General features: G+C 37.7%; 4 protein-coding genes and 1 non-coding gene across 8 annotated transcripts; 3 read left to right on the forward strand and 2 right to left on the reverse strand.

The window, feature by feature from the left end:
* The first annotated feature begins 529 nt into the window (after positions 1-529).
* LOC117620919 (serine/threonine-protein kinase BLUS1) lies at positions 530-8,638 on the forward strand. Of its 2 annotated transcripts, XM_034351171.1 has the most exons (22): positions 532-854; positions 1,670-1,904; positions 1,986-2,379; positions 2,849-3,103; positions 3,547-3,671; positions 3,806-3,850; positions 3,982-4,063; positions 4,177-4,245; positions 4,317-4,487; positions 4,583-4,648; positions 5,080-5,148; positions 5,283-5,411; positions 5,533-5,606; positions 6,010-6,216; positions 6,471-6,562; positions 6,675-6,751; positions 7,271-7,396; positions 7,477-7,519; positions 7,609-7,655; positions 7,906-7,967; positions 8,047-8,098; positions 8,232-8,638. In XM_034351171.1, the coding sequence occupies exons 3-22, from the start codon at positions 2,212-2,214 to the stop codon at positions 8,295-8,297; spliced, it is 2,025 nt and encodes a 674-aa protein (XP_034207062.1). In that variant the 5' UTR covers positions 532-854; positions 1,670-1,904; positions 1,986-2,211; the 3' UTR covers positions 8,298-8,638. The 2 variants fall into 2 exon arrangements, with proteins under 2 accessions (XP_034207063.1, XP_034207062.1); XM_034351172.1 differs by lacking the exon at positions 6,471-6,562 and having other exon boundaries at positions 530-854; positions 1,670-2,379; positions 6,010-6,089.
* A 397-nt stretch (positions 8,639-9,035) lies between these two features.
* Positions 9,036-10,459, reverse strand: LOC117620920 (proteasome assembly chaperone 3). Of its 3 annotated transcripts, none has more exons than XM_034351173.1 (7): positions 10,327-10,459; positions 10,085-10,132; positions 9,932-9,978; positions 9,689-9,755; positions 9,553-9,596; positions 9,290-9,347; positions 9,036-9,214 (listed from the first exon to the last, which is right to left on the reverse strand). In XM_034351173.1, the coding sequence occupies exons 1-7, from the start codon at positions 10,372-10,374 to the stop codon at positions 9,164-9,166; spliced, it is 363 nt and encodes a 120-aa protein (XP_034207064.1). In that variant the 5' UTR covers positions 10,375-10,459; the 3' UTR covers positions 9,036-9,163. The 3 variants fall into 3 exon arrangements, with proteins under 3 accessions (XP_034207064.1, XP_034207065.1, XP_034207066.1); XM_034351174.1 differs by having other exon boundaries at positions 10,085-10,202; positions 10,327-10,435; XM_034351175.1 differs by lacking the exon at positions 10,085-10,132 and having other exon boundaries at positions 10,327-10,449.
* A 1,042-nt stretch (positions 10,460-11,501) lies between these two features.
* On the forward strand, positions 11,502-13,696 carry LOC117623621 (cinnamoyl-CoA reductase-like SNL6). The gene is made up of 5 exons (XM_034354673.1): positions 11,502-11,968; positions 12,268-12,437; positions 12,688-12,885; positions 12,983-13,136; positions 13,239-13,696. The coding sequence occupies exons 1-5, from the start codon at positions 11,701-11,703 to the stop codon at positions 13,547-13,549; spliced, it is 1,101 nt and encodes a 366-aa protein (XP_034210564.1). The 5' UTR covers positions 11,502-11,700; the 3' UTR covers positions 13,550-13,696.
* A 381-nt stretch (positions 13,697-14,077) lies between these two features.
* LOC117623646 lies at positions 14,078-14,174 on the reverse strand. Its single transcript, XR_004585175.1, has one exon. It is a non-coding gene; the product is annotated as a small nucleolar RNA snoR1 (small nucleolar RNA).
* A 1,298-nt stretch (positions 14,175-15,472) lies between these two features.
* LOC117622720 lies at positions 15,473-21,837 on the forward strand. The gene is made up of 2 exons (XM_034353484.1): positions 15,473-15,790; positions 21,161-21,837. The coding sequence occupies exon 2, from the start codon at positions 21,175-21,177 to the stop codon at positions 21,712-21,714; it is 540 nt and encodes a 179-aa protein (XP_034209375.1). The 5' UTR covers positions 15,473-15,790; positions 21,161-21,174; the 3' UTR covers positions 21,715-21,837.
* The last annotated feature ends 1,171 nt before the right edge of the window (positions 21,838-23,008 follow it).

Consider the following 23,008-nt stretch of genomic DNA (forward strand, 5'->3'; position numbering starts at 1 on the left):
GCTCTCTCCGTTGAACCCAAAAGTTTCCTCAAATAAAGGCTTGGTCAAAATGCCGCATCAAGCCCATCTTAACTATTTTGGTTAGGAAAGTAATTTCAACTGTAGTCAAGGCTCAACCCATTGAAATCGGGTGTGTTAAAAACAGTTTGGCCCAAGCCCAATATCGTCAATTGGGTTGAATAAGGCACCACAGCGGACGGGCCTCATCAGATCCTTCTGTTCTAAAGCCAGCGAATCATGCACTGTCTCTCCCGTGACCCAAATTTAGGGCTCTCTATTCAGGGGCTGCGATCACGATAAATACCCGATACTTGCAATTTCCCTCCGATACATTGACTATTTGACTAAAATCTCGAAGCGGGGCCCACCCCATTTTGCAATCACGGTTGGCCTGGCCTGGCCTCTCCCCCTGTGAAAATATATTTGATTTTGATTTTCCCCACAAAATTGAAGGCAGAAAAAGGGGCTTTCCTTTTACCTGTTGTATTTATTTATTTATTTTAATTTCGTTTAAAAACAGAAATTATTTATAGAAAAAAAAATGGTGAGAGATTCGATCTGAGGACCTAGGCCTGAGCGACAGTTGGATATAGAGAGGTGGAGAGAGAGAGAGAGAGAGAGAATAAGAGAGACAATCGGGGGACTCCAATCGACGAGCAATTTGAGCTGAATCGACGTCGTTTTGTGGGGGAGGGGCAGGGCTTCTCATTTTGTCTGAATCTTTGTCAGAACAACTCAGATTCAGTTCTGGACCTTCTTGTTCGTCCACTTTCACGACGATACACAACGAGTTCCACTTTGCTGGCGAAACCCTACGTCCGTACGTACTCGGTACTCCGCTGATAATTCTTCAGGTTCATCATCCGCCCGCCCCACTTAAAGCAATTGAATTTAGCGGATTTTTTTCGTCAAGTTCATAACTTTGTTTAGCAGCAATTAAAAAGTGTTATTTTTTCTGTTGTTTTGCTTAATTCATTTCATTTCTTCATGTTTACATTAAAATCTAATATTCTGGTTTGGTGGAGCTGACAAATGGGTAACGGGAATTCAGTTTGATGATTTCTTATGGTTCTGAGGTGGCAAGTTTTAAATTTGAATGTGTAGTGTTGCTAATTTGACTGTAAAAATGTGGAAATTTAGAATGGTAGATTGTAGCATCGCAATTCCCCCGCCCCCGCCCTCTTCTGTCTTAAAAATCCAAGTTGTGATGAATTGTTTCAAGGAAGGTTTATTTTCTACTTCTCTAATGAGTAAATTGTTGCATAGAAGCATGACTGTAAGGAAGTGGGAATTGTTCAGAAACTGATCAAACAAGAGCTCTTGTAAGATGGTTTTTTTTTTTTTTTTTTTTTGTTCTGGACACAATTTTAAGTAGATTTGTACTTTCCAATACAATCGGCCCTTTAAGATCCAGAAAGCAAGTGCGGTCGCCCATTACTGAGCTAAGATTAATTTTTGGACTCTGTTTGGTGTTCACTAAACCCATTGGTGGGTTAAGTTATGTTTATTAGAATTTTATTTGTTATGATTTATATGAGTAATGTCATGGCCTCATGTTTGATAATTTTCCTTATTTCTGCCAAAATAATAATCTGGATCGCTGAAGTAGTCATTTCTGGCTTTCTTTCTTGCGTTAATATGGCTAACTTGTTCCTCTTTGATTTTGTAGGAATTGTTTCTTATTTTTTCCTAAGACATCAATCATTGCCATCAGCGTGCACCTTATATGATAAACACTCAAGTTGGTCTTGTGAGAATAGTGGGCAGTTCAAAGTCGGGCAGCGTTAGTCTGCACTGTTGATGACGTTACTAGATATGGCTTTGTGCTCTCAGTGCTAATTCCTTCTAAAAGTGCTTCAGATTGATACTTTCTTTTGTCTTACAGATTCCTGCTCAATTGAATGGTAGCAAGTTCTATCCAGAATTGTTGTCAGTGTATGTAATTATATTATCGCCTATTGTATAACTAGCTAGTGCTGTTTTAGGGTTCCTGAAATTAATTAGGCCATAAATGGAAGCATTTGGTGAAAGAATTATCTGAATGGAGTTACTGGATGAACACGCAATTTTGTGTTGAACCAAGGGAAAATGCTATCAAATTGGAATCCCTGTATTAATTTGATGCTTATTTCCTTTGGGTACACTTTATTCATGTTCTTTGGGATATCCAGAAGTAAAGAGGGTTTCAACAGTGTGATATAAGAAGAAAGCATGGAGTATGTATCAGACAAAAGATTTCCTCTGGATGCAAAAGATTATAAGTTATATGAAGAAGTCGGTGAAGGTGTTAGTGCTTCTGTGTACAGGGCACTCTGTATACCACTTAATGAGATAGTTGCCATCAAGGTTCTTGATCTGGAAAAATGCAGTAATGACCTGGTATGTGGACTACTCTCTTTTGTAATTCACAATTTATCTGTCGAGTTTATTTTTTAATGCACCTAAATGGTGCTAATATTTGGTTTGTCTTGTTCACTTGGGTTCTATGTCTTAACATATTTGGACTAATTGAAATCTATGCATGTATTGCATACTATTTTGAGAAGGAATCCCATCACATCATGGATGACTTCAGTAGTTTATGGGAGAGTTATTCTTCATTATTTTTATGTTGAATGTGCTCTTAAAGTTTGGGTACAACTGTGAGGCATTTATAAGAGGATTTATCTGAGAAAAAAATTAGTTTCTGATTACAACACTTTTAAGTTCATCATACGTATTCAAATGCCCTCCAAGAACATTTTCTGTATAATTGACTGATTTGTTGTCTTGAAGCTGTTGATGGGATGATTTAAGTATAAATTTGAAGTACCATCTAAAATTGTATCTTTCTTGTCAAATTATGCAGGATGGTATCCGGAGGGAGGTACATACGATGACTTTGATTAATCACCAAAATTTATTACGAGCACATTGTTCGTTCACTGCTGGCCACAGCCTTTGGGTCGTGATGCCATATATGGCTGGGGGATCCTGCCTGCATATAATGAAATCTGCATATCCTGAAGGTTTTGAAGAGCCTGTTATTGCGACTTTATTGCATGAGGTTCTAAAAGCTCTTGTATATCTACATGCTCATGGCCACATCCATAGAGACGTGAAGGTATCATACTCGGCTTGTTGATCCTATCATCTTACCATCAATTTTTGTGTATATTCGTGTACTTCAAGGATATTTAGTTGTTGATTGTTTTGATTATGTAATAATGTGACGTTGACTTTTCTAGGGAACGAATGAAATTTGTATCCTTGGAACAAAGGGTTCCTGTTCAATACATGGGAAATTTATTTGTTTGCTTTTGAAGAGATTAATTGTATGCCTTGTGATATATTGTTAAATATTTGTACAAAACCTCTTACAGGTGTGCATAGGCCTACATGTGTGTGTCCTCTGTACGTGACAAGCTTGCGTTCAGTTTGCTTTATATTTCTTAGCATGCTGTTATTTATGTCTTTTTATGTTGAAGGATGGTCTGCACTAAGGTTTTTTTAATAATCGAGAGACGCACTTGTTTTCTTATTCATGTTCCTAACTTCCATTTTCAGGCTGGGAATATTTTAATTGACTCTAATGGTGCAGTCAAGTTAGGTGACTTTGGAGTGTCAGCATGCATGTTTGATACTGGAGATAGACAGCGTACCAGAAATACTTTTGTTGGAACTCCGTGCTGGTATTTTCTCAATCTTTTCCTTCAGACTTACATATGATTCTCTAATATTAAAGATCCTGTTGCCACTGTTGATTCACTTAAGGGAATTGAAGTTCTACATATGTTAAAATACTATATTTTTCTCTTTTCCTCAGGATGGCTCCTGAAGTTATGCAGCAATTGCATGGCTATGACTTCAAGTGAGTGGGTTGCTTAGCCGATATCTGACTTTCTTTGTTCTCTTTTTTCACTTGTTTCTCTACTGCAATGTATTTTTGGTTGAAGACTTGAAGTTTCTTATGTTATGTTTTTCCTTTTTCTCCATGAACAGAGCAGACATCTGGTCATTTGGAATAACAGCACTTGAGCTTGCTCATGGCCATGCCCCATTTTCCAAGTATCCACCCATGAAAGTAAATATCTTGATTTTTTGATATTTAATGAAATCTTCCTGCTAGAAGTGTTTCAGTGGTGCTTATAATGAGAATGTACAACTTTTCGCTTCACTTTTCCACCCTTATTGCAGGTTTTGCTGATGACTTTACAAAATGCACCCCCAGGCCTTGACTATGAAAGAGACAAGAGATTTTCAAAGGTTTGTGTTGGCCAGTTGAAACTCACATCTTCCATTTTCAAATTTAATTCATGAAGTGCTACATTTTCCAGTCTTTCAAAGAGATGGTAGCAGCTTGCTTAGTGAAGGATCCAAAGAAACGTCCAACTTCAGAGAAGCTTTTGAAGCACCATTTTTTCAAACATGCACGACCAGTTGATTATCTGGCTCGTACTATTCTTGATGGCCTTTCTCCGCTAGGTGATCGTTTTAGGATGCTGAAGGTCTTGTGCTACTCTCAGACTCTCTTCTCTGCTTGATTATTTAGTTGTGATGTGTGGCATAATTTCAGCTTCATTTTTTACTTGTTATGTTTTAGGCAAAGGAAGCTGATCTCCTTGTGCAGAATAAGGCTCTGTATGGGGATAAAGAACATTTATCGCAGGTGAGAGTTGTGTACAAAATTATATAAATTTGGTTAGGTGTTTTCTTGTAGGCTAGATTGGTCTTATGGGCTTCAGCATTTCAAGTTTTCCCTCCACATTCTAGTCTTTAGCAATTTAGTGTTTAAAGGGTCTAAATGAGTACATATTATTTAGTTACTCAGAAAGTCACAGATATGAGTCCATCGCCCTCTTTAAGGGCCATAACATTTATATTTTATGAACAGGTAGCTTATGTCTAATACTGCAAACGAATGGAACATAATAGGGCCTTCGGTTAAGTTTGTATTCTTTATCATAGTCAAATTTGTCTCTGTGTGCATGCATTATAATGTGTAATCAAACCATCTTCCTCAATATCTAAGATCATTATTCTTGGAGTTTGGGTAGCCGAATATCAACACTATCCTGATATAATTGTACTCACTTGCAGCAAGAGTATATCCGAGGAATCAGTGCCTGGAATTTCAACCTTGAGGATTTAAAAAATCAAGCTGCCCTTGTAAGTCATGTGAATTTCTAGCCTATGCATGCTTCATTATTTTTAATTTCTTAAGAAAAATGTTTTATTCGTCAATGGAATATTCACTTATCATGATTGTTTTTATATTATTTCTGACACAGTGTTGCCTGCAGATTCAGGAAGATGGCATGCCCAATGCATCAAGTAAGAAGCAAAATGAGAAGGATGAAGATGTTAGTTTTCCAGCTGAGGGGGCAGCTATTGAAATGGAAAACCAACCAAATGCTGCACCTGATCAGGAGGTATGGGAACTACTGTGAAAAATGATATCTGTATTGATTTATTTTAATCTCCCTTGTCTCTCAGATATTCGATTTATGAAGTTCTAATTATTCTTTTGTGTTTGGCATCTGCCTTTTTTAGGATGGTTTCAACGATCTTCATGATTTGGACAGCTCACTTGCTTCATTTCCTATTAAACCTCTTCAAGCACTTAAGTATGACTGCTTTCCCTTTTTAGTCATATTTTCCACTGGTAACACAAAAACTGATTTTGTGGGCAGGGAAAATAGTTGTCTAAGAAGATTTATCATTCTGCAACAGATTTTGTATTGCAGTCTGAAATTATTATACAATATATTAAGATGTTTGCTGCAAGTTATTGCATTTTATGTAATATGGGATTTCCCAAAATTTATTGAGATACTTTGTGTTTATTTGGAGTAAATTTATTTAGCATTTTCATTTTCCTTGGGGCTGTAATTGCTCCCTTTTTTAGAAACTTCATGTTTTGAATGTAAAAGTTGTTTTCATGTTTGCTTGGCTGTTTGAACATTTAAAATTTCATTTAATTTAAAAAATATATATTATTTATGTAATTAATTATGTTTTCTGATGCAGAGGCTGTTTTGATGTTTGTAAGGATGATGAGAGTGCGACTAGTCCTAGAACCATTGTTCAAGAAAATGGAAGAAGCGAGGGTGAGACTTCAGGTCAAAGTAGATATTTACCACGTCATGTCATTCCCGAGCCTAAAAAATTTTTGAGTGGTTCAGTACTACTGGATAGTGTGCTTTCTCCTAAAAAGGTTATTGGTGATGGGGAGAGGTAAGCTTTCTTCAGGATTGAGTTTTTTGGTTTGTTTATTATGCTAGGTTCTCTAGAATAACCTCTTCAGTAGAATGCTCTATTGTTCTTTCCCTTTTTTCAACCAGAAGAAAGTGAGCTTTGCCTCTCCCCTTCAATGTATCAAGCATTGTTTGCATGCTCATGCTATCTCTGACTGAATGAAACGAAAGCTTCTTGAATTCCATATGTAGTTACTTCTTGTTTTATATAACTGCATACATGATATTTTGAAGGGATCATCTACAATTAAAACATCAACCTGAGCGGAACTATAGTGGTCCATTGTTGTATCGCCAGAAGGGTCATGCCAATAACCCTGCTTCTGGTTTGTCTTCTGTGGTTCTGTGCTTCTCATTTATTACCTGTGTCTAATTTCTGATGCCATCACCTATTTGTCCTTATTTAAAGCAATTATGGTATTGCATTTATTTATGCAGCTGAGGATATGTCTGAAGGAGCAGTTGTCCAACGTAAGGGGCGCTTCAAGGTCACTCCAGCGGATCTCAGTCCCAAGGTACATATGAATAAAGAATTTATCATCGCTATGTGCTCAGCTTGTGGTTAACACAAGGGCAGAGCCATTAATCTGATATCTTGAAGAATTTTTATTCTCTTTTACCAGTTTGCTTATGCTGTAGCTACCACTTGTAAATTTTTATCTTTATGAGGCCTGGTTATTGGAAATTGGTTTGCAAAATTGATTGAATTGTGGGTTAATGACATATATACTTTAGAATGTTCTCTGTTATTCATCAGAAGTTTGGCTCTCAAGAATGCAATTGCATTTTGTTTGACCCATCTACTGGTTTCAGTTTTTCATCATATTTTTGCTCAGCACCCATTGGGGTTTTATGTCTACTTTGTGAATTTTGAATCTAACTCTTAATTCTCCTCCTAGTTTCGTATATGCTCAATAGCTAGCTGCATTAAATTTGTATTTTTATGATGTTTCACTTCATAAAACAGTAGGGGTGCAACTTTTATCTTTTAGGCAATGGCCTTATAACCATTGCCATTCCAATCTATTTTCCAGGGTCCTTCGAACTGCTTTTTTGGTCCTGCTTGTGGAGGTTCAACTAGTCCAGCAACCACAAACCTTGCAGCTGCCAATGTTCTCCCATCATTACAATGCATTCTGCAGCAAAACAGCTTGCAAAGGGTATGTGCCAGTTTCTATTTCTTACCCAATTTTGTAGAGGAGATATTATGTCTCAATTTTCTGTTTTCCTCATTTGACAGGAAGAAATAGTTAAATTGATCAAATATACGGAACAGATCTCTGGTAATTTCCCAAACTTTTCATCTCACATTTTTGGCCTTTAACTGTGTCTGCAAATTTTTGTTGGGTTTGATACATTCAGCTTCACACAGGAACACAAGGGGAGTGCACTGATGCAAGCAGCAGTGATCTTTTGCAGGTAAAGGTTGGGTTTAGTTACCTTTAACATATAAGCCATTTTTCAAAATCATATTGGTTGTACATGAAATGACTTTATAATATTGTTGCTTGACGAGTCGTTATTAATTGAAAATGCTTATAAGCTACAATAGTTTTCTCCCCATTCTAGTGGTAGTTTGTGTTGCATCTGATTCTTGAAAGTAATTTGCTCTTATGGACTTTAAGCTTGAACTAGATTTTGACAATGCCACATGTCATATTTGACGCAGATGCCTCTGGCCTCTGGGAGGGAGAGAGAATTACAGTCTCTGGTGATTCATCTGCAACAGAGGTATATGAGTAATTAAGTTTTTTTTGGTGATGTAATTTTGGATCTTCTTATCAACGTTCTACTTCATCTGTAATGTCAGTGTCGGGAATCTCGTTGAACAATTGCAAAGACAGAAGTTGAAAAATGCCCAGGTTTGTGTATTTATCCGAATGGCTTTTGTTGAAGTTTTTATATTCTAGGGGGAAAAGAAATATATTTTTGGGTTATCTGTAATCAGAATGTTTCTTGTAAGTGATCAGAAGATGTATTCTCGTACTTTTGCAGTTAGAAAGACAATTGAAAGTTATGACCAACAAAGACGAAAATATTAGAAACGGAAGTGAAGGATAATGGCAATGTCATGTCTGCAGTCTACCATTGTCAACCATACAATTGCTTCGGCGGAACAATAGAAAATGTTGCTGAAAGAAGATGAAGTGTGACGGCAGTGTTGTGGCCACCGCTTGATGATTTCGTTGGTGCTTTGATGGTATGTGGAGTCTGCAATAGGAGCAATTTTCTTCCTCTTCTTTCTTTTGTTGTACTCGTAGTGTACCATATGTGTGACTGTGTGTTAGTGCAGACGTTCAAATTTTGAGAATGCTATTCCTTGAATCCCGTTGTGTAACATGTAATTTATTGAACTGATATTGTAATTATAATTCATATTAGTTCAATTCTCTCTTTTTCTATTCGACCAAAAAAAAAAGGCTCTCTTCATAGTCGTGACTTCTACCCGTTGTGTCAGCTTCAAGGGCTGCACATGCAACTTGTCGACCAAACAACTCTCAAAACAGAATAAAATCTGAATTTTGGTAGGATTAAAAAATGAAACCAAGTTTCAAATCAAATTCAATTTGGAGTATAAAACAACAAAACAGATTCTAATTCAATCGAATGAAATATCCTTCAAATTCATTGGTTCTTCTGAACCATCAACCCTATTTGTCAAGTGTAAAGTCGTATCAACGGCCTTCACTAAAAGTTATCAGAATGTGCCAACATAAGATAAAGTAAGCTTAGATAATCAGTTTCATCAATCGGTTCTCATCAGTTCTTCAATTCTTTGAATTGTCTCCAAGGTAAGATGTGTGCACCCTACTACTGATTACGTGTGGTAAGGGTTGGATTGAATCTTGCTGGAAAGTAATTAAGGGTTTTGATAGCAAATTTCATTCGTCACAGGAGAGGCGAATCCAGAGCACAACTTCACACTACTACCAGAGACGATTCCCGATCACAGCAGAAACAATGCCTTTCAATGTCTCCTGCACGACATAATTGGAATTACAACAAATATATTGGCCAAAAAGCATCTAAAGACTTAGGGGGTTGGTTAGTACCACTGAATGGTCTTTAAGACCAAGAGAAAGCATTAATGGCCTGGAGGAGCCTGAGTTACTGCAAACACAACCCGCTGTGTTAGAAGTTAGAACATTACATGTTCAGCTGGTATTTTCCGAAAGAAACAGGCTGTTCAATACACATATTAGAAAGAGAACATTCACAAGCGAACCTTGCTTCACAATATTCACCAAAGTTTTTTTACAGGATCAGTAACTGGTATTGAATAAGGAAAAAGAAACTCCTATAAATGGAGATATACCTGATGTGTTCAATAAGTTGACGAGCACAGGACACTAGCATTGGCTGCAGATGTTAAAGAGGATATAAATGAGCACGAAAGTCAGTCAGCAAGGAATATATAAAACTAACAGGCTATAGTGCACCGGCAATCTTACCTCATCTCGCTTGCCGAAGATTACAGACACGTTGAATGTTGGTTGGATTGCCATCCCTTCCTCCTTCCTGAAGATGAAAATAATATACACCACATAAGCTCCTCGACGGGGCACTACGCCATTCATTGCCAATAGGCATATAGCAATTTTCAGGTATCAAAAGGGCAAAGTACAAATCATTGTAACACTAGTACTAACAAAAGCTTCGGACACAGAAACGAAACTAATAAATACGCAGAATACCTGGCTTGCAGGATGGTGCCCATAGCTCCTATTTGAGTTGCAATGACCTGAGCAAGTGTTTAAAATATTAGAAGCTGACACAAAAAGATTGCAGCCTTTCCATGCACCCACCACCAACAATCCCCAAAAAAAAAAAAAAAAACCAACACTCACAAGGAAATGATCATCATAACTGCAAATGACTAAATCTGTTTTGTTCCCCTGCCAAGCAGAAACCATGGCAATTCTTGGGTGAGTGAGATTCAAAGTCAAATTAGCAAACCCAAATGAGCTTCAGTAACGCGGAAATCGCAGAGTAGCAGAAACAAAATTGGAGAAAACAATGAAGCAAACAGGTTATGCTCAAAATCACAACACCAACCCAACCAAACATGAATAAGCAGAAAATAAAATACCTTAATTTCCAAGGAGAGCTTCTTGTGGGGGACAGGGAAGCTGCCCATAACTATCTCTGAGATTCTCTACGCCCTCAAGACGACTTTACACCAGCAGACTCGATCAGACTGCTGTAAATTTCCCTTGTTTTCTTCTCTTTTCAGTGTTGGTTAATTAATTTTCTGTTTGTTTTGGGCCTAAATTTTTGAAGCCCAGCTAAGCTAGCCCAAACAAATTTAATTAGAGTGTGGTGGGCCACACTTGGACTTTACTTGTACAAGTCCAAAAAGTCTAATTATATTAATGATATAATTGTCACATCAGATGACGTGTGCGATCTTAAATTAATACATGAATGGCGGCAACTAACTCTCGTCTAGCGTGTGTGGTGGTGGTGGTGGCGTGTAGATGATATCTCGTGCTCACTTGTCATTCAACACGTGAGGTGCTCAGGGCCACCCGCTTCCATTCTTGACGCCACAAACCCGCCCTTCTTCAAACGTAAGCCCAGCCAAGCCTAGCCATATCAATTTTCTCATTTTTAACAATACTTGTTTTACTTTAAAAAAGATTCACATCACATTATTTATTGAATGTATACTTCTTCTTCTTCTTCTTTTTTTAATTTAAAGGACCCTGCTATTATTCACACCACTCCAAATTTAGTATTTATCATCACAAAGAGAAACAAATGAGACCTATCACATTGATGGATTATAAATGTAATATTAATTATAAGCAATACCAATGATGAAGGGAGGGCCCAGTTGGTAGAAAAAATTCGCAATCCTTTGGGGTTACATCGTTATATTCCATTTAAGATTAGGAATAGTCGTAATCGTACTTGTTTGAAAGAACGGTTATTTTGATTCATTAGAAATCGGACAGGTAAGGAAATTTCTTGTTGAGTTACGTATTTACTTAAAAACGAATAAATATTGTGTAACAATTTATATTCTGAGATTTACATATCCCCATAATTGCTGTTATAATTGAAATTGAGAAGGATTTTTTTGTATTTGTTAAACAAAAAGAAAGCTGATTTTTAATTTGATTTTTTGAAATTTGCAAATGCTAAAGAGTAAAAGTAAGGCTAACTAGCTAGCTAAGCCAAGGCAAGCCTTAGCTTAGCTAGCTCTAGACTGTTAGGCTGTTGGCAGTTTTTTATGAGGTATGAGATTCAAGTGAGCTTTGCATGACTAGAGATTATAGAATATTAGTTACATAATAATAACACTCTGTCTCTGAAATATATTGTCTTGTGAGTTTTGTAGCGTGGTCACTGTCTGTCTCTGTTCCTGAGAAAAGAAGAAAAGTAGAAAAGAAGAGAAGAAACAGGGGAAGGCAGATAATTAACGGCCAACTGATATTATTAGCCTTAGATCAAATCCAAAATGGGAATTGTGGGTTTAGAAGAGAGGGACAACATTGAGTTACAGGAATTCTGTCGTATGCTGGTGGCCTCCGCCGCAGGCCTCCACCGCACAAAACATCAACCCAACGACCTGCGTTTTCCATCCAAAACCGACGACTTGACCGACGACGACGAAGAAGAAGACAGATTGGTTTGCGTAACTAGCGGCGTTTCCTTCTTAGGCCTCGCCCTCGTCAACCGCCTCCTCCTCCGTGGCTACTCTGTCCGCATCCTCGTTGATAACCCAGGTAATTAACAAACTGCACTTTTGGGTTGCTTTTGTTTCTTCAATACTCCAAACAATTTGGTCAAAACTTGGATTTTTACAATTTAGCATCATTTCGGACTTCGATCAAGTTTCCGTTGTCTTCTTCATTTTTGTTTTTGTTTTTTTTTTGTTTTTTGTTTGATTGCAGTCCTATTAATTTAGCTTTTAACTATTCTTGTAATTATGTTTTTACATGTATCTATCTGCTTTTGGTATGATTGCAAGCAAACAAGTTTTTATTTTTATATATTATATATATACACCATGTGGTCTCTGCAGAAGATGTAGAAAAGTTGGGGGAGATGAGTACAAGGACCAATAATAATAAGATATCAGCAGTTATGGCAAATCTAGCGGATGTTGAAAGCTTGTCTCAAGCATTCCATGGCTGTCGTGGCGTCTTCCACACCTCTGCATTCACTGACCCTGCTGGCCTCTCTGGTTACACTGTGAGCGAGTTCTATCAAATTTAGTGTCAATCTAGAGATGTATACGTTTTACCAAATTCCATACCTTTCAAACAAAACCAATTATACTTGCAAGTAATTGGAATTCGTAGCGCACACTCAAACACAAGTTGAAAAACTTCACCCCACTCACTAACTTGGACTTAAATTATACATATACTACTGCAATCATGATTATTTGTTAGATCCATGGCTGAGATTATTCGTTAACATTTTTGAATCATGTGATTAGAAATCCATGGCTGAGATAGAAGTGAAGGCCAGTGAGAATGTGATGAAGGCATGTTCATTGACAGCTTCTGTGAGAAAATGTGTGCTGACTTCTTCACTTTTAGCCTGCGTATGGCATGACAGCGGCAACCAGCATAACCCATCCCCTGTCATTAACCATGACTGCTGGAGCAGTGAGTCACTTTGCATAGACAAAAAAGTATTATTTTAATCCAAATGACACCTTTTTTTTTATTTTTTCTTTTTCTGCTGACAAATTATTAGTATTTTAACTTCATTTGGGAAAAAAATGGCAGCTCTGGTATGCCTTGGGCAAGCTGAGGGCAGAGAAGGCTGCGTGGAGAATAGCTGAGGAGAAGGGGGTGAAGTTGGCAACCATCTGCCCAGCTCTCATCACTGGTCCTGAATTCTCTACCAGAAACCCAACAGCAACAATTGCATATCTCAAAGGTGGCCATCATCATTCATCAAACACCCTTTTACTTTACAAAATGCATACACAAACACAAATTCTAGTTTCCATTTTTTTACTGTGTATATATATGAATACAGGATCCCAAGACATGTACCAAAGTGGGGTGCTAGCCACAGTAGATATGATGAGATTGGCAGACGCTCATGTGTGCGTGTTTGAGGCAATGAACAAGGCAGCATTTGGAAGGTACATTTGCTTTGATCAAGTCATTGAAACAGAGGAAGTGGCAGAGAAGTTGGCTAAGGAGACAAGCATTTCGAAGAACAAGATTATGGGCAACGGGTCCATCAATGTCCAAGTTCGATATGAATTGTCCAATAGGAAGCTTACAAACCTTTTGTCAGGATCACTGAGATATTGTTATAACCAAAGCCAGCATTACATTTAGGTTCCATCCTGATATTATTACTTCTCGTTGAGGTTAAGGTTGAGCAATGCGAAATATAAAGTTTTGGAAAACTTTAGAAATGAATGTAAGTATCTGTATTTGTTTCGTATTTTCGTCTTAAACCACAGAGATTATCTCAGCATCCTACATCAATTCACAACCATATGTATTGCAATTAGTGAATCTTAATGAAGAAGGTGAAATCAAATTGTTGCAAGAATAACCTAAGTTGGGTTTTGATTCTACCAACAAAAAAAAATGAATCCAAAAGCAAATTACTTCCAAATTGAAAAATTACAATGGAAAATGTGTCGATTGTTCTGTGTTTTAGAGAACAACAAAAGGTTTAAAAACAAAACGATCTTTGCAGATCAAAAAACTGTTGGGCAAATAGACAGGGGCAACATTCTCAATCAACAATGAATCTTTCAGAGAAATAAAAGAAATATGAAACAAAGTATTAATAACAAATTATCTGGGTGATTGCAAAAACAAAAGTAAAGAAAGAAAGAAAGAAAGAAAAAGGGAGGCTCAGAGAGTTGCTAACTGTGCTCAAGGAAGAGCCCTTTTACAGGCCCTTCTCATACAAGAGGTGTCAGAAATTTAAGCACTCGTCATCGTTGCCAGATTAACATATAACCCACAAGTCTATTCAAATAAACGAAATCAAATTCAGAATAACAAAGAAGAAGATAGAGAAGAAGACGAGGAAGCAGAAACAGAAGCCGCTGCAAGCAGGCAAGGTAAGGAGAGGAGAGAACTGGTCCCCCGAAAGAAAGTCAAGAAGACTAGGGTTTTTCAGTATGAGTCAAGAAAGGGGTGCTTGCGAGAATTTATAAGCATTTGTTTATGGGCCTTTAGGGTTTAACATCCCATTTGAACCCAACCCTAAATTACGAAGTTGGATATGCAAAATGAGCCCATTGTTTATGGGCCTATACGTCCTTTGCTAAACCTAAACCAACTAAAAAGGGCGCGACTAGAAAACGTAAAAGCCTTATTGTTTTATCTCTGGTTATGTTCCTTTTTATGTGTTTTTTTGTTTGGTTTTGGGCTGGTGATAGTGGTACACCAGTAGACCCTTGGAGAATTGAGACCACATACCAATGATGGCCATGTTGAATATTTGTATACGCAGGTTTTTGGCAACCACTAAATTTTATAATTGAGGCCGGGTTACCCGTCAGCTTTTGTTTCCTTCGAGAGGGATGCAGATGCAGATGCATGAGCAGATGAGCAGAGAGAGAGAGGCACACTCTCCACACAGGGACATGCATTTGTGGTGGTCATGATTAAAGATTAAGTTGAAGTAGAAGAGGATAGAGATATTGAAGTTGAAGTAAGGAATGTATATATATGTGTGTGTATGTGGGTGAGAAAGATTCGCGTGACAGAGAGCTGACAGGAGGTGATTCAAACTTGACTTGAGAGAAGAACCAAATGAGATATGACACACACTGGTGGTCACATTGTGCTGCCGCTCATTGGTCAAATATTCCTCTTTAATTTATGAGGTTCAAACTTGAATTAGGGGTTGCATTGCATGCCATGCATTCCTTACACTAACTAATAAATTTACTCATATAAATAGACAGACAGGTAAAAAATTAGATTAGGAGGAGAGGTAGAGCAGCAGCAGCAGGGGAGTAGAAAAAAGAGCTCGGTAGATGAGGAACAATTCCCTATATTCGCTGTCATCGGTACTCATGAAACCAAATGCCTATGATATGCCTCCCATCCATCTCTCTCTCTCTCTCTCTTTGTTAACTTATGACTGAGGATGGTAGTAGTACTTTTTTTTAAATTTGTTTATTCTGTCTTCCAGAGTTTTTTATAAGGAAAATCTTTTGCTTTCATTAACAAATTTTTGTAAGTCAGTAAACAATAGATTAATAAAAGCAGAGAGAGAGAGAGAGAGAGAGAGAGAGAGAGAGAGATAGTGATTCTGGTTGCAGTTGCAGAAATGTTAGACAAAGAAAAGGTTATATATAATCTGGGCATTTGAGATCAGATCGGTCAAGCTTGTTGTGCTTGCTTCCATTACTACACATATAGAGTCACAGAGCTTTCTTTCTGATATCACAATCAAGTCAATCAACCCAACCCAACCCAACCCATGAGATGAGCTCTAATCCATCACCATCACCATCACCATCAAGACAAGAATCTTCCTTCCATATCTCCTGGACTTAGTTGCAGTGAAAGTGAAGAAGCTTTGATCTGCTTGCTTCTCCAGTCCAGGTCAGTGGTCATTATTTTCTTTTCCATATCAATCAACCTGCTGCATGAATTAATGTTGCTTATGCTGTGTCAAGTAATTAAGAATGTGCATTTCAATGTATTCCAATGTCATTTTCATGCAATTGAAATGTGCAAGCCAGCTCTTGCTCTAGCTCACCTCTCTGTTAGACTCTGTTTTCTCCAGTCTTTTCCTTTGCGCATTATCTGCTCCTAGTCCTAGTCAGATTGCCTGATTCACTCTTTCCAATTACCTAATTGCTGATTGGCTGATTCCTCCACTGTGGATCGGTCCCACTAATGTCTAACCTTTTTGTTGTAATGTAAGCCCATCTGCTTCGAGCCTTGAGGAGATGAGAAGAAAGAAAGAAAGTCTTGTTTCTTTCAACTTTCAGAAAAAGCTAAATTAATAATAATAATACATGCTTCTTCCTTCAAATTCTAAATCTAACCGGATTTTGATAGTTTGTTTTTTCCAAAATTGAATCAATGACTTTCCTCTTTTCCATGTTTAATTAATTAATACCTTCCTCTTTTTCTCTTATTCAACAACTCAAATCCACAAATCCCATCTCTTGATTTTCGCATTACAATAGAATCTCTTCTCTGCCAATCTTGATTATTGTTTGTTTGATGAAATGATTCTTTCTGCTTCCAAGACATATGATGCAATTTATATTCTCAAAAAGTATTAGTCAAAACACTCGACACCAGTTGTGCCATTATTTTAAAAAATATTGCATTACTTTATACTTCACCTCAAAATTAACGTTATGTTTAAAGTACCCATTAGTGTCGTGATTTAAAGTAATTGTTATCCGTATGCAAAGTTATAGGTTCGAATCTTAACATTCATACAGTGTGTGTGAGTTTAATATATTATTGACAGGACCCGACCCAATTTTCACTTTGGAATTCGAGCCAAGTCCTGTGCGTGTCCGACACCTGGCGAATGTCGGGCACAAATGACCTTTTTACCCTTCTTACTTCCATTTTTCTTTAAATTTTCCTTAGATTTCTGCCGAAAATTCGGCAGAGTCTCCCCTGTATTTTGACCAACCCCAAAACTTTTCACCTGTCAAACAATCTCAGAAACCCTACCAACAGCCAGACTAAGTCAACAAACAGATTCCAACCTTAGTTCCTTATGTTCAACATGATATCAGAGCATTTTCTAGGGTTTTCAAGGTTGCAAGGATTCTGCAAAACTTTACCTTGGCGCGGAAACTATGATTGGCCCGGTGGTGGATCCCGCGTCCTTCTACGGCTTATTACATCACGCGTAGTCAATTCAAGGCATTCTATATCAGTCATATTCAAACTTGAAAGTTTCATACAAACCACTGAATTCAAAGCTTTCATAAAAGTACTGAAATCCAAGGCGTATAAAAACTCTGTACTCAGATCTTTCATAACTGAACAAATATAAAGGGATCTATATCTGAAAAATCAGAAAAACTGATTTATAATAGCTGAAAATAAACATTTAATAAAGAAACTCAGAATCCTTTGAAAATACCACCAGTATGTACCCCTGTCATTTCCGTCAATTCCCTGGCAGGTCTCGGGCGTCACACCGACTTACCCGAGCCGCAAACTGGCGAAATCAGGGGACTATGATCAGCCTGTCCCGCCGGCAGATTCCTCGATGACACCAAGTCAACTTGAGTCGCTCTGGCAAGATGCAGGGGACCGTAGTCAGCCTGATCCGCAATCCTGGCAGGTCTCGGGGACATAAAGTCAGCCGAGCCGCAATCCTGGCAGGTCTCGAGACACCAAGTCTGCCGAGCCACAAATCCTGGCACTCACGGTCCGAGCGTCCCCGAAACTCGTGAGGCAAGTCAAGTGCACTGACTGAACTATAATCAGACTGGATGTCCGTAGACATCGGTCCGACTCCGGGTAATCACCATAAAGAAAAACGGGTACGAGGTGGTTTTAAAATAATGTCCTTTTAAAAAGAAATATCTGAATAATAACTGTAAAACTCAAGTCGTGCTGCGGTCTTACCTGATTCAAAACTCAAACTCTGTTTCTGTAACTGGTAAATAAGCAGCACCGACTTATAGAATTATTACTGTACTACTCATATTCAAAATCGTATTAAAACTTACTCAAAAACTGAATGAAGAAACTTACTCAAATAAACTCAAATATAAAACTCATTTATATAAAATCATTTATAAAATCTATTTTATATAAAAGCACATCAATTCATATAAAATCACATCAAGTCATTCATGAAATCTGATTTATGAAAGAAGGTCCACTCACGGATGGTCCAAGCTAATTTGACCCTTTGAAGCTTCCTCATGCTGATCGGCTGGACCTCTGATGCCTTACTCGATCGATTTGGGGGAGAAACGAAGGAGAATTTCGAGCTGGAAGTTCGGGTGGCTTTGCAGGAACCTCCGTCGGAAAACATGGTTTTCCGGCCAACTCAGGGTGGCCCCGGGGTTGAGATCGGTCAGGTTGTGACGGCGACACGAAGGTGGACCCGTAGGTACCAACGGCGGAGATCGGCTCGGCCTGTGGTGGCCGGGGCGTCCCTTGGAAGGCGAAGGGTCGCACGACCCCAAATCGCGCGAAGGAGAGAGAGGGAGGAGAGAGAAAGTGACGGGGGGAAGAGAGAGAGGGGGTATAAAATCTGACTTTTTGGCCAAATTATCATTTTGCCCTTCGCGGTTTTTAGACCATAACTTCTTCGTTACGGCTCCGATTCGGGCCTACTCCGTGTCTACGAACTCCTTTCGCCGCGCTCTACGCAATGGCGTAAGCGAAAGTCCCAAATTCTTTCACGATTAAAAAGTGAAATTTCCCCCTATTAAAATATGCGAGGGCAATTTGGTCATTTTGCTAAAAGATATTTTCCTTACCTTTCTAGATATTTCTTTCTTTTTTTGATATTTTGTTTTGGGTTCTTACAATTATTGCCTCTCTTAATATAAAAAAATTAACGCTATTTCCATCACATCACGAGCCATTTCGAAGTTGGGTGCATATTTTATGCCCCCATGTGAACTTCCATGCTCTTTTATTTCTCCCCCGACTGTGTTTAGAAGTTCTTTTTTTATTTCTTCAATTTGGGTCTCGTTTGATCATCACTTTGATTTTGACAGTGCATTATTAAAATCAAGTATACCTTTCGGCATGTAGGGAAATTGATACCATCCCACTTATCATTTCCAATCAATTTCCATTCGGACAAATATTTCAATTTTCATCAGTTGTCTTTTTTTGGATAAAGAGACCGACCTCCATTTTCCTTTTGCACATGGCTTTCGGCATATGCCTAGAGGTATTTTTTTTATTTTTAAAAAAGCCAAGTACTTAAGTTAATAACTCTATTTTGGAAAGTAAAGAATGCCCATTTGCATGCTTTTTTATGCATCACTGGTTATGATTATGATTAACATGCAATTGATAGTGAAATAATAAATTGAATAATTGTGTGAAAAGATGAGAGTTATATTCTTTGAGAAATTCAATTCTTTGGTGAAGATGAAGTCATGAAATAAAGGTAGGAATGGGGTAGCTTTATAGACCCCTAAGAGATACAAACTAGGTTGAAGCTCTCGTCATAGGAATTAGATTCGAGGTCAAGTTGCACATGAGATGATCTTGTTTAAAGGTGAGATATGGCTCAGATGATTTATAATGAGATTTAGAGAATGTCGAATTGTGATTAATCGGTGGATATTGTTCAAAATTTAATTGTTGATAAAAACGTTGATTAAGTTGAGTTAACCGTCGTTCTAAATTGTACCGAGACTTTTGAGATAAAACTCGATAACTTGATGGGTTCATAGGTATAGTTACACTTTGACGGACCTAGGAAATTAAGTTTGGAGCACTTAGCAAAAAAAACTTGTATGGAACAGGGATATCACTGTTTTGTTATCCCTGGTCAATCACAGTTTGCCACGTTAAAAAATTATCACGCATGACATACTGTGATCGATCGAGAATAGTAAAATAGTGTTATTTCCGTTTTATGTAAGTGTTTCACGCACTTAAGAGGACAATGGGACCAAGACTAAAGGGCATGTGGGCATGATAGGGCAGAGCAGGAATTGTTTCAGAGCTAAATTAGGCATGGGACATGAAGTGATCGTTCGTTTCACGAAAACACATTGAGGGAAACATATTCATAAACTTGGCCTCTGCCAGCCGTGTCTCGTCTCACTCTCATTTCCATTTTCAACCTCACCTTTTTCATTAAAGGAAAAACAGAGTTACTGCTCTGCAGTATCTCTCTCCCTCTCTCTCTCTGTCTCTCTCATCTTTAACACCGCTCCATTTTACCAACTTGCCCTGGCTCGCCAGTGAAGTAGTGAACAGCTGCCTCATTCGCATTGCCTGTCACTTCGCATGAAAAACAATGGTAATAGGGTATATCTGGCATTCCAGCCCTTTTTGGTTTTATCTGCCAAAACCAGTCCATTACTTTGTAGGTAAGTTTTATATGTAATCTCTGTCACAAGTTCACAACATGGATCTTTGGTACACAAAAATTCCAAGAAAACAAGGGATTTAGGTGACACCCTAGAGTTATCTAAAATGCTTACCCACGCGCCCCTAACTATTAGATTAGAGTTTGAAAACATTCGAGCCAGTCAAATGGAAATCGCTCAATCCCAAAGAAAAAAAGTTGGATAGTATTAAACCTTCCTTTAATGAACAAAATGTAGGTAAGATTGTGAAATTTTTTGAATTCAATTGTATATTATTTTCTCGAACACTAGATCTGTAGATATTCTCAGTACTCAAATCTAAGGACATAGTAGGGTTAGTAGATAGATAGCTTAGTTATGACTTATTTGGTTTAGATGTGATTCAATTAGGGATTTAGCACATATATTTACTTTGGTGTGTCATCTTTGCTTATTCATCCTAAATCTCGGCCATATCGGAGAAATCTTAAGGATAAAAGGAAAAATATTCAAGAGATCTTACAACCATACAAGTGAAACTTAAATTTACGTAACACTTTAAAAACGAAAATACAAAACCAAATACAAATGTTATTTGAAGAAAGATCCTTGATTATAACTTATACCGTCAAGACAAGTGTTTTCATATATTTTTTTTCCCTTCCTATTTCCAATAGCCTATCGAAGTGGGCTCAATCGAGTTGGCTGCGCGTGAATCTCTATATCTCTCTTCCCTTCAAAATATTGACATGGACCCTTTTCCCCTTGTGTAATTACCAGGATAAAAATGCATGAAACAATATCTTCCATATATCTTCTTCCCTTACGTGGTATATGTTGGAAAGCCCTCCCTAATATAAACTTGGGATCAAGGTTTCCAAAGCCAGCACCCGCATAGAAATTCATCGGTGTTGAAAGTTTTCTCATCTTTGTTTTGCAGGTCAGATAATCCAAATGGACGAGATTAACCCACCTCGGTCGTCACGTAAACGCGGGACGTCATCCGATCATCAGGGCGACACATCCTCAGCGGCAAGACCCACAACCCCAAGGGAGAGCCGGTACGCCGTGGATGACGCGGGGGACCGGATAGAGTGCTCTGGCAAGTATTGCAAGTCATGCAGCGGCGCTTTGATAGCCGACTGCGTGGCACTCTGCTGCTGCCCCTGCGCTTTGCTGAATCTTCTCACTCTTGCCTTCGTTAAAGTGCCCTGGATGGTGGGCAGGAAGTGTTTGGGACTGGGGAAATCCAAGGGGCAAAAGCGTAAAAGCAAGAGAAAATGCAGCAGTATTGATGATGATGATGATCATCATCAGCGTGAGGTGGAGAGAAAAGAAGAGGAAAGAATGCCAGAAATTTCATCAGACCAAATGGAGTGTGTGAGTGCCAGGCTGGAGGCAGAGAGGGTTTGGTTAGAATTGTACCAGATTGGTCATCTGGGTTTTGGTAGGGTGTCTTTCAGTGGTATGCAATCTCTGGGTAAGGCCAATTAGGGAAGATAATTTATTGTATACCTTTGTTGGTTTTATTTTGTACACTTAGGGTTTTTTCTGCACTAGTTTCCTTCATATATTCATAATATTAATGTAACATTTATGGAGTAGAGATAATTTTATATTTGGAAATTCCATAATATTTGAATTTAAAAAAGAAAGCTCTGTTCCAAATTTCCAATTTGTATTTTCATTTTCTTGCTGTTAAAGTATCGTTATCATTTGTCTTTAAATGGTGGGATTATATTGCAGAGACTCATAGAGGAAATATGGTTGCCTGCTGCCAAGAGAAAACTCGCACTTGCCTATCTTTTTGAAGGAAAAAGATAATAGGCCTATAGGAACTTGGCAAGTAAATCTTCTTTGTTCTTGTTATTATTATTATTATTTTTTGTTGTTTCCGACTTTTTGGAAAGAGGTTGAGTCTTAATACGTGAGGAATTATGAATCCGATCAATTTGAAGTTGGGTTCGGATTAAGTTTTGGGTTTTACTATATAAGGACAAATAGGAAGGCACCAAGATAAAATGGTCTCGTCCTTAAAAAATTGGACAAATCGATTCAGTTACTGTCCGACATTGAGATTAATTAACCTTTATGTTACTGTCAGACAGTGACATTGAACAACTTTCGAGTTACTTTTCAACACTGACATAAGAGTTATTTCATATTACTGTCGAATAGTGGCTAGACCAATTTGTCCAATTTTGGAGGGGTTGAATCATTTTAACATTTTATCTTATGTGAAGGATTTTTTTATTTTATTTTAAATATAATAATTTTCTGTTAAGTTTTTGGATTCTCAAGAATCTTAACGTCGGCTTATTTCACCTCTAATCATTTTATTTTCATTGCACGAATTACCATCTGATTATTGCGGACAATGAACAAGCCCATGTCCGATTAAAAAAAAATAAAACCAAGTTGATGATTGTAAAAAAGAGAGCCCAATTTGGAGTTGAACCATGCCCAAAGGCCCAATGCAAGGCAAATATTTTGAATTAAGTTTTTTATTTTATTTTATACAAACGATATTTTACTTTAATCTAATTTAATTTACTAGAGCGGATTCGAACTCGGGTGCAGAGTGAGGAGTATATTCACTTAGCCAACTTGACTAAGCTTATATCTACATTTTGAATTAAGTTCTAATTGACTAATTAAAAACCCATTCTTAATTTAATTATAAAACTGCATCTTTGTCAATAAACGAAGAATAAGAGCTTTTTTTGTTGGATGATGTGATACACGTTTAAAGTACCTTGATTGAACGACTAATAAAAATAAAAGGGTT

Source organism: Prunus dulcis, chromosome 3, assembly GCF_902201215.1.
Source record: "Prunus dulcis chromosome 3, ALMONDv2, whole genome shotgun sequence".
NCBI classification, from domain to species: domain Eukaryota; kingdom Viridiplantae; phylum Streptophyta; class Magnoliopsida; order Rosales; family Rosaceae; genus Prunus; species Prunus dulcis.

Excerpts from the sequence above, each read along its gene's own strand:
- LOC117622720 (XM_034353484.1), top strand. The coding sequence starts at position 21,175 with ATGGACGAGATTAACCCACCTCGGTCGTCACGTAAACGCGGGACGTCA.
- LOC117620919 (XM_034351171.1), top strand. The coding sequence starts at position 2,212 with ATGGAGTATGTATCAGACAAAAGATTTCCTCTGGATGCAAAAGATTAT. Across the intron at positions 2,380-2,848 it reads AAAAATGCAGTAATGACCTG|GATGGTATCCGGAGGGAGGT; the intron begins GTATGTGGACTA and ends CAAATTATGCAG. Across the intron at positions 6,752-7,270 it reads CAGCGGATCTCAGTCCCAAG|GGTCCTTCGAACTGCTTTTT; the intron begins GTACATATGAAT and ends TCTATTTTCCAG.
- LOC117620920 (XM_034351173.1), bottom strand. The coding sequence starts at position 10,374 with ATGGGCAGCTTCCCTGTCCCCCACAAGAAGCTCTCCTTGGAAATTAAG. Across the intron at positions 9,979-10,084 it reads GTTATGATGATCATTTCCTT|GTCATTGCAACTCAAATAGG; the intron begins GTGAGTGTTGGT and ends ACACTTGCTCAG. Across the intron at positions 9,756-9,931 it reads GGCACCATCCTGCAAGCCAG|GAAGGAGGAAGGGATGGCAA; the intron begins GTATTCTGCGTA and ends TTTCATCTTCAG.
- LOC117623621 (XM_034354673.1), top strand. The coding sequence starts at position 11,701 with ATGGGAATTGTGGGTTTAGAAGAGAGGGACAACATTGAGTTACAGGAA. Across the intron at positions 11,969-12,267 it reads CATCCTCGTTGATAACCCAG|AAGATGTAGAAAAGTTGGGG; the intron begins GTAATTAACAAA and ends TGGTCTCTGCAG. Across the intron at positions 13,137-13,238 it reads AACAATTGCATATCTCAAAG|GATCCCAAGACATGTACCAA; the intron begins GTGGCCATCATC and ends ATATGAATACAG.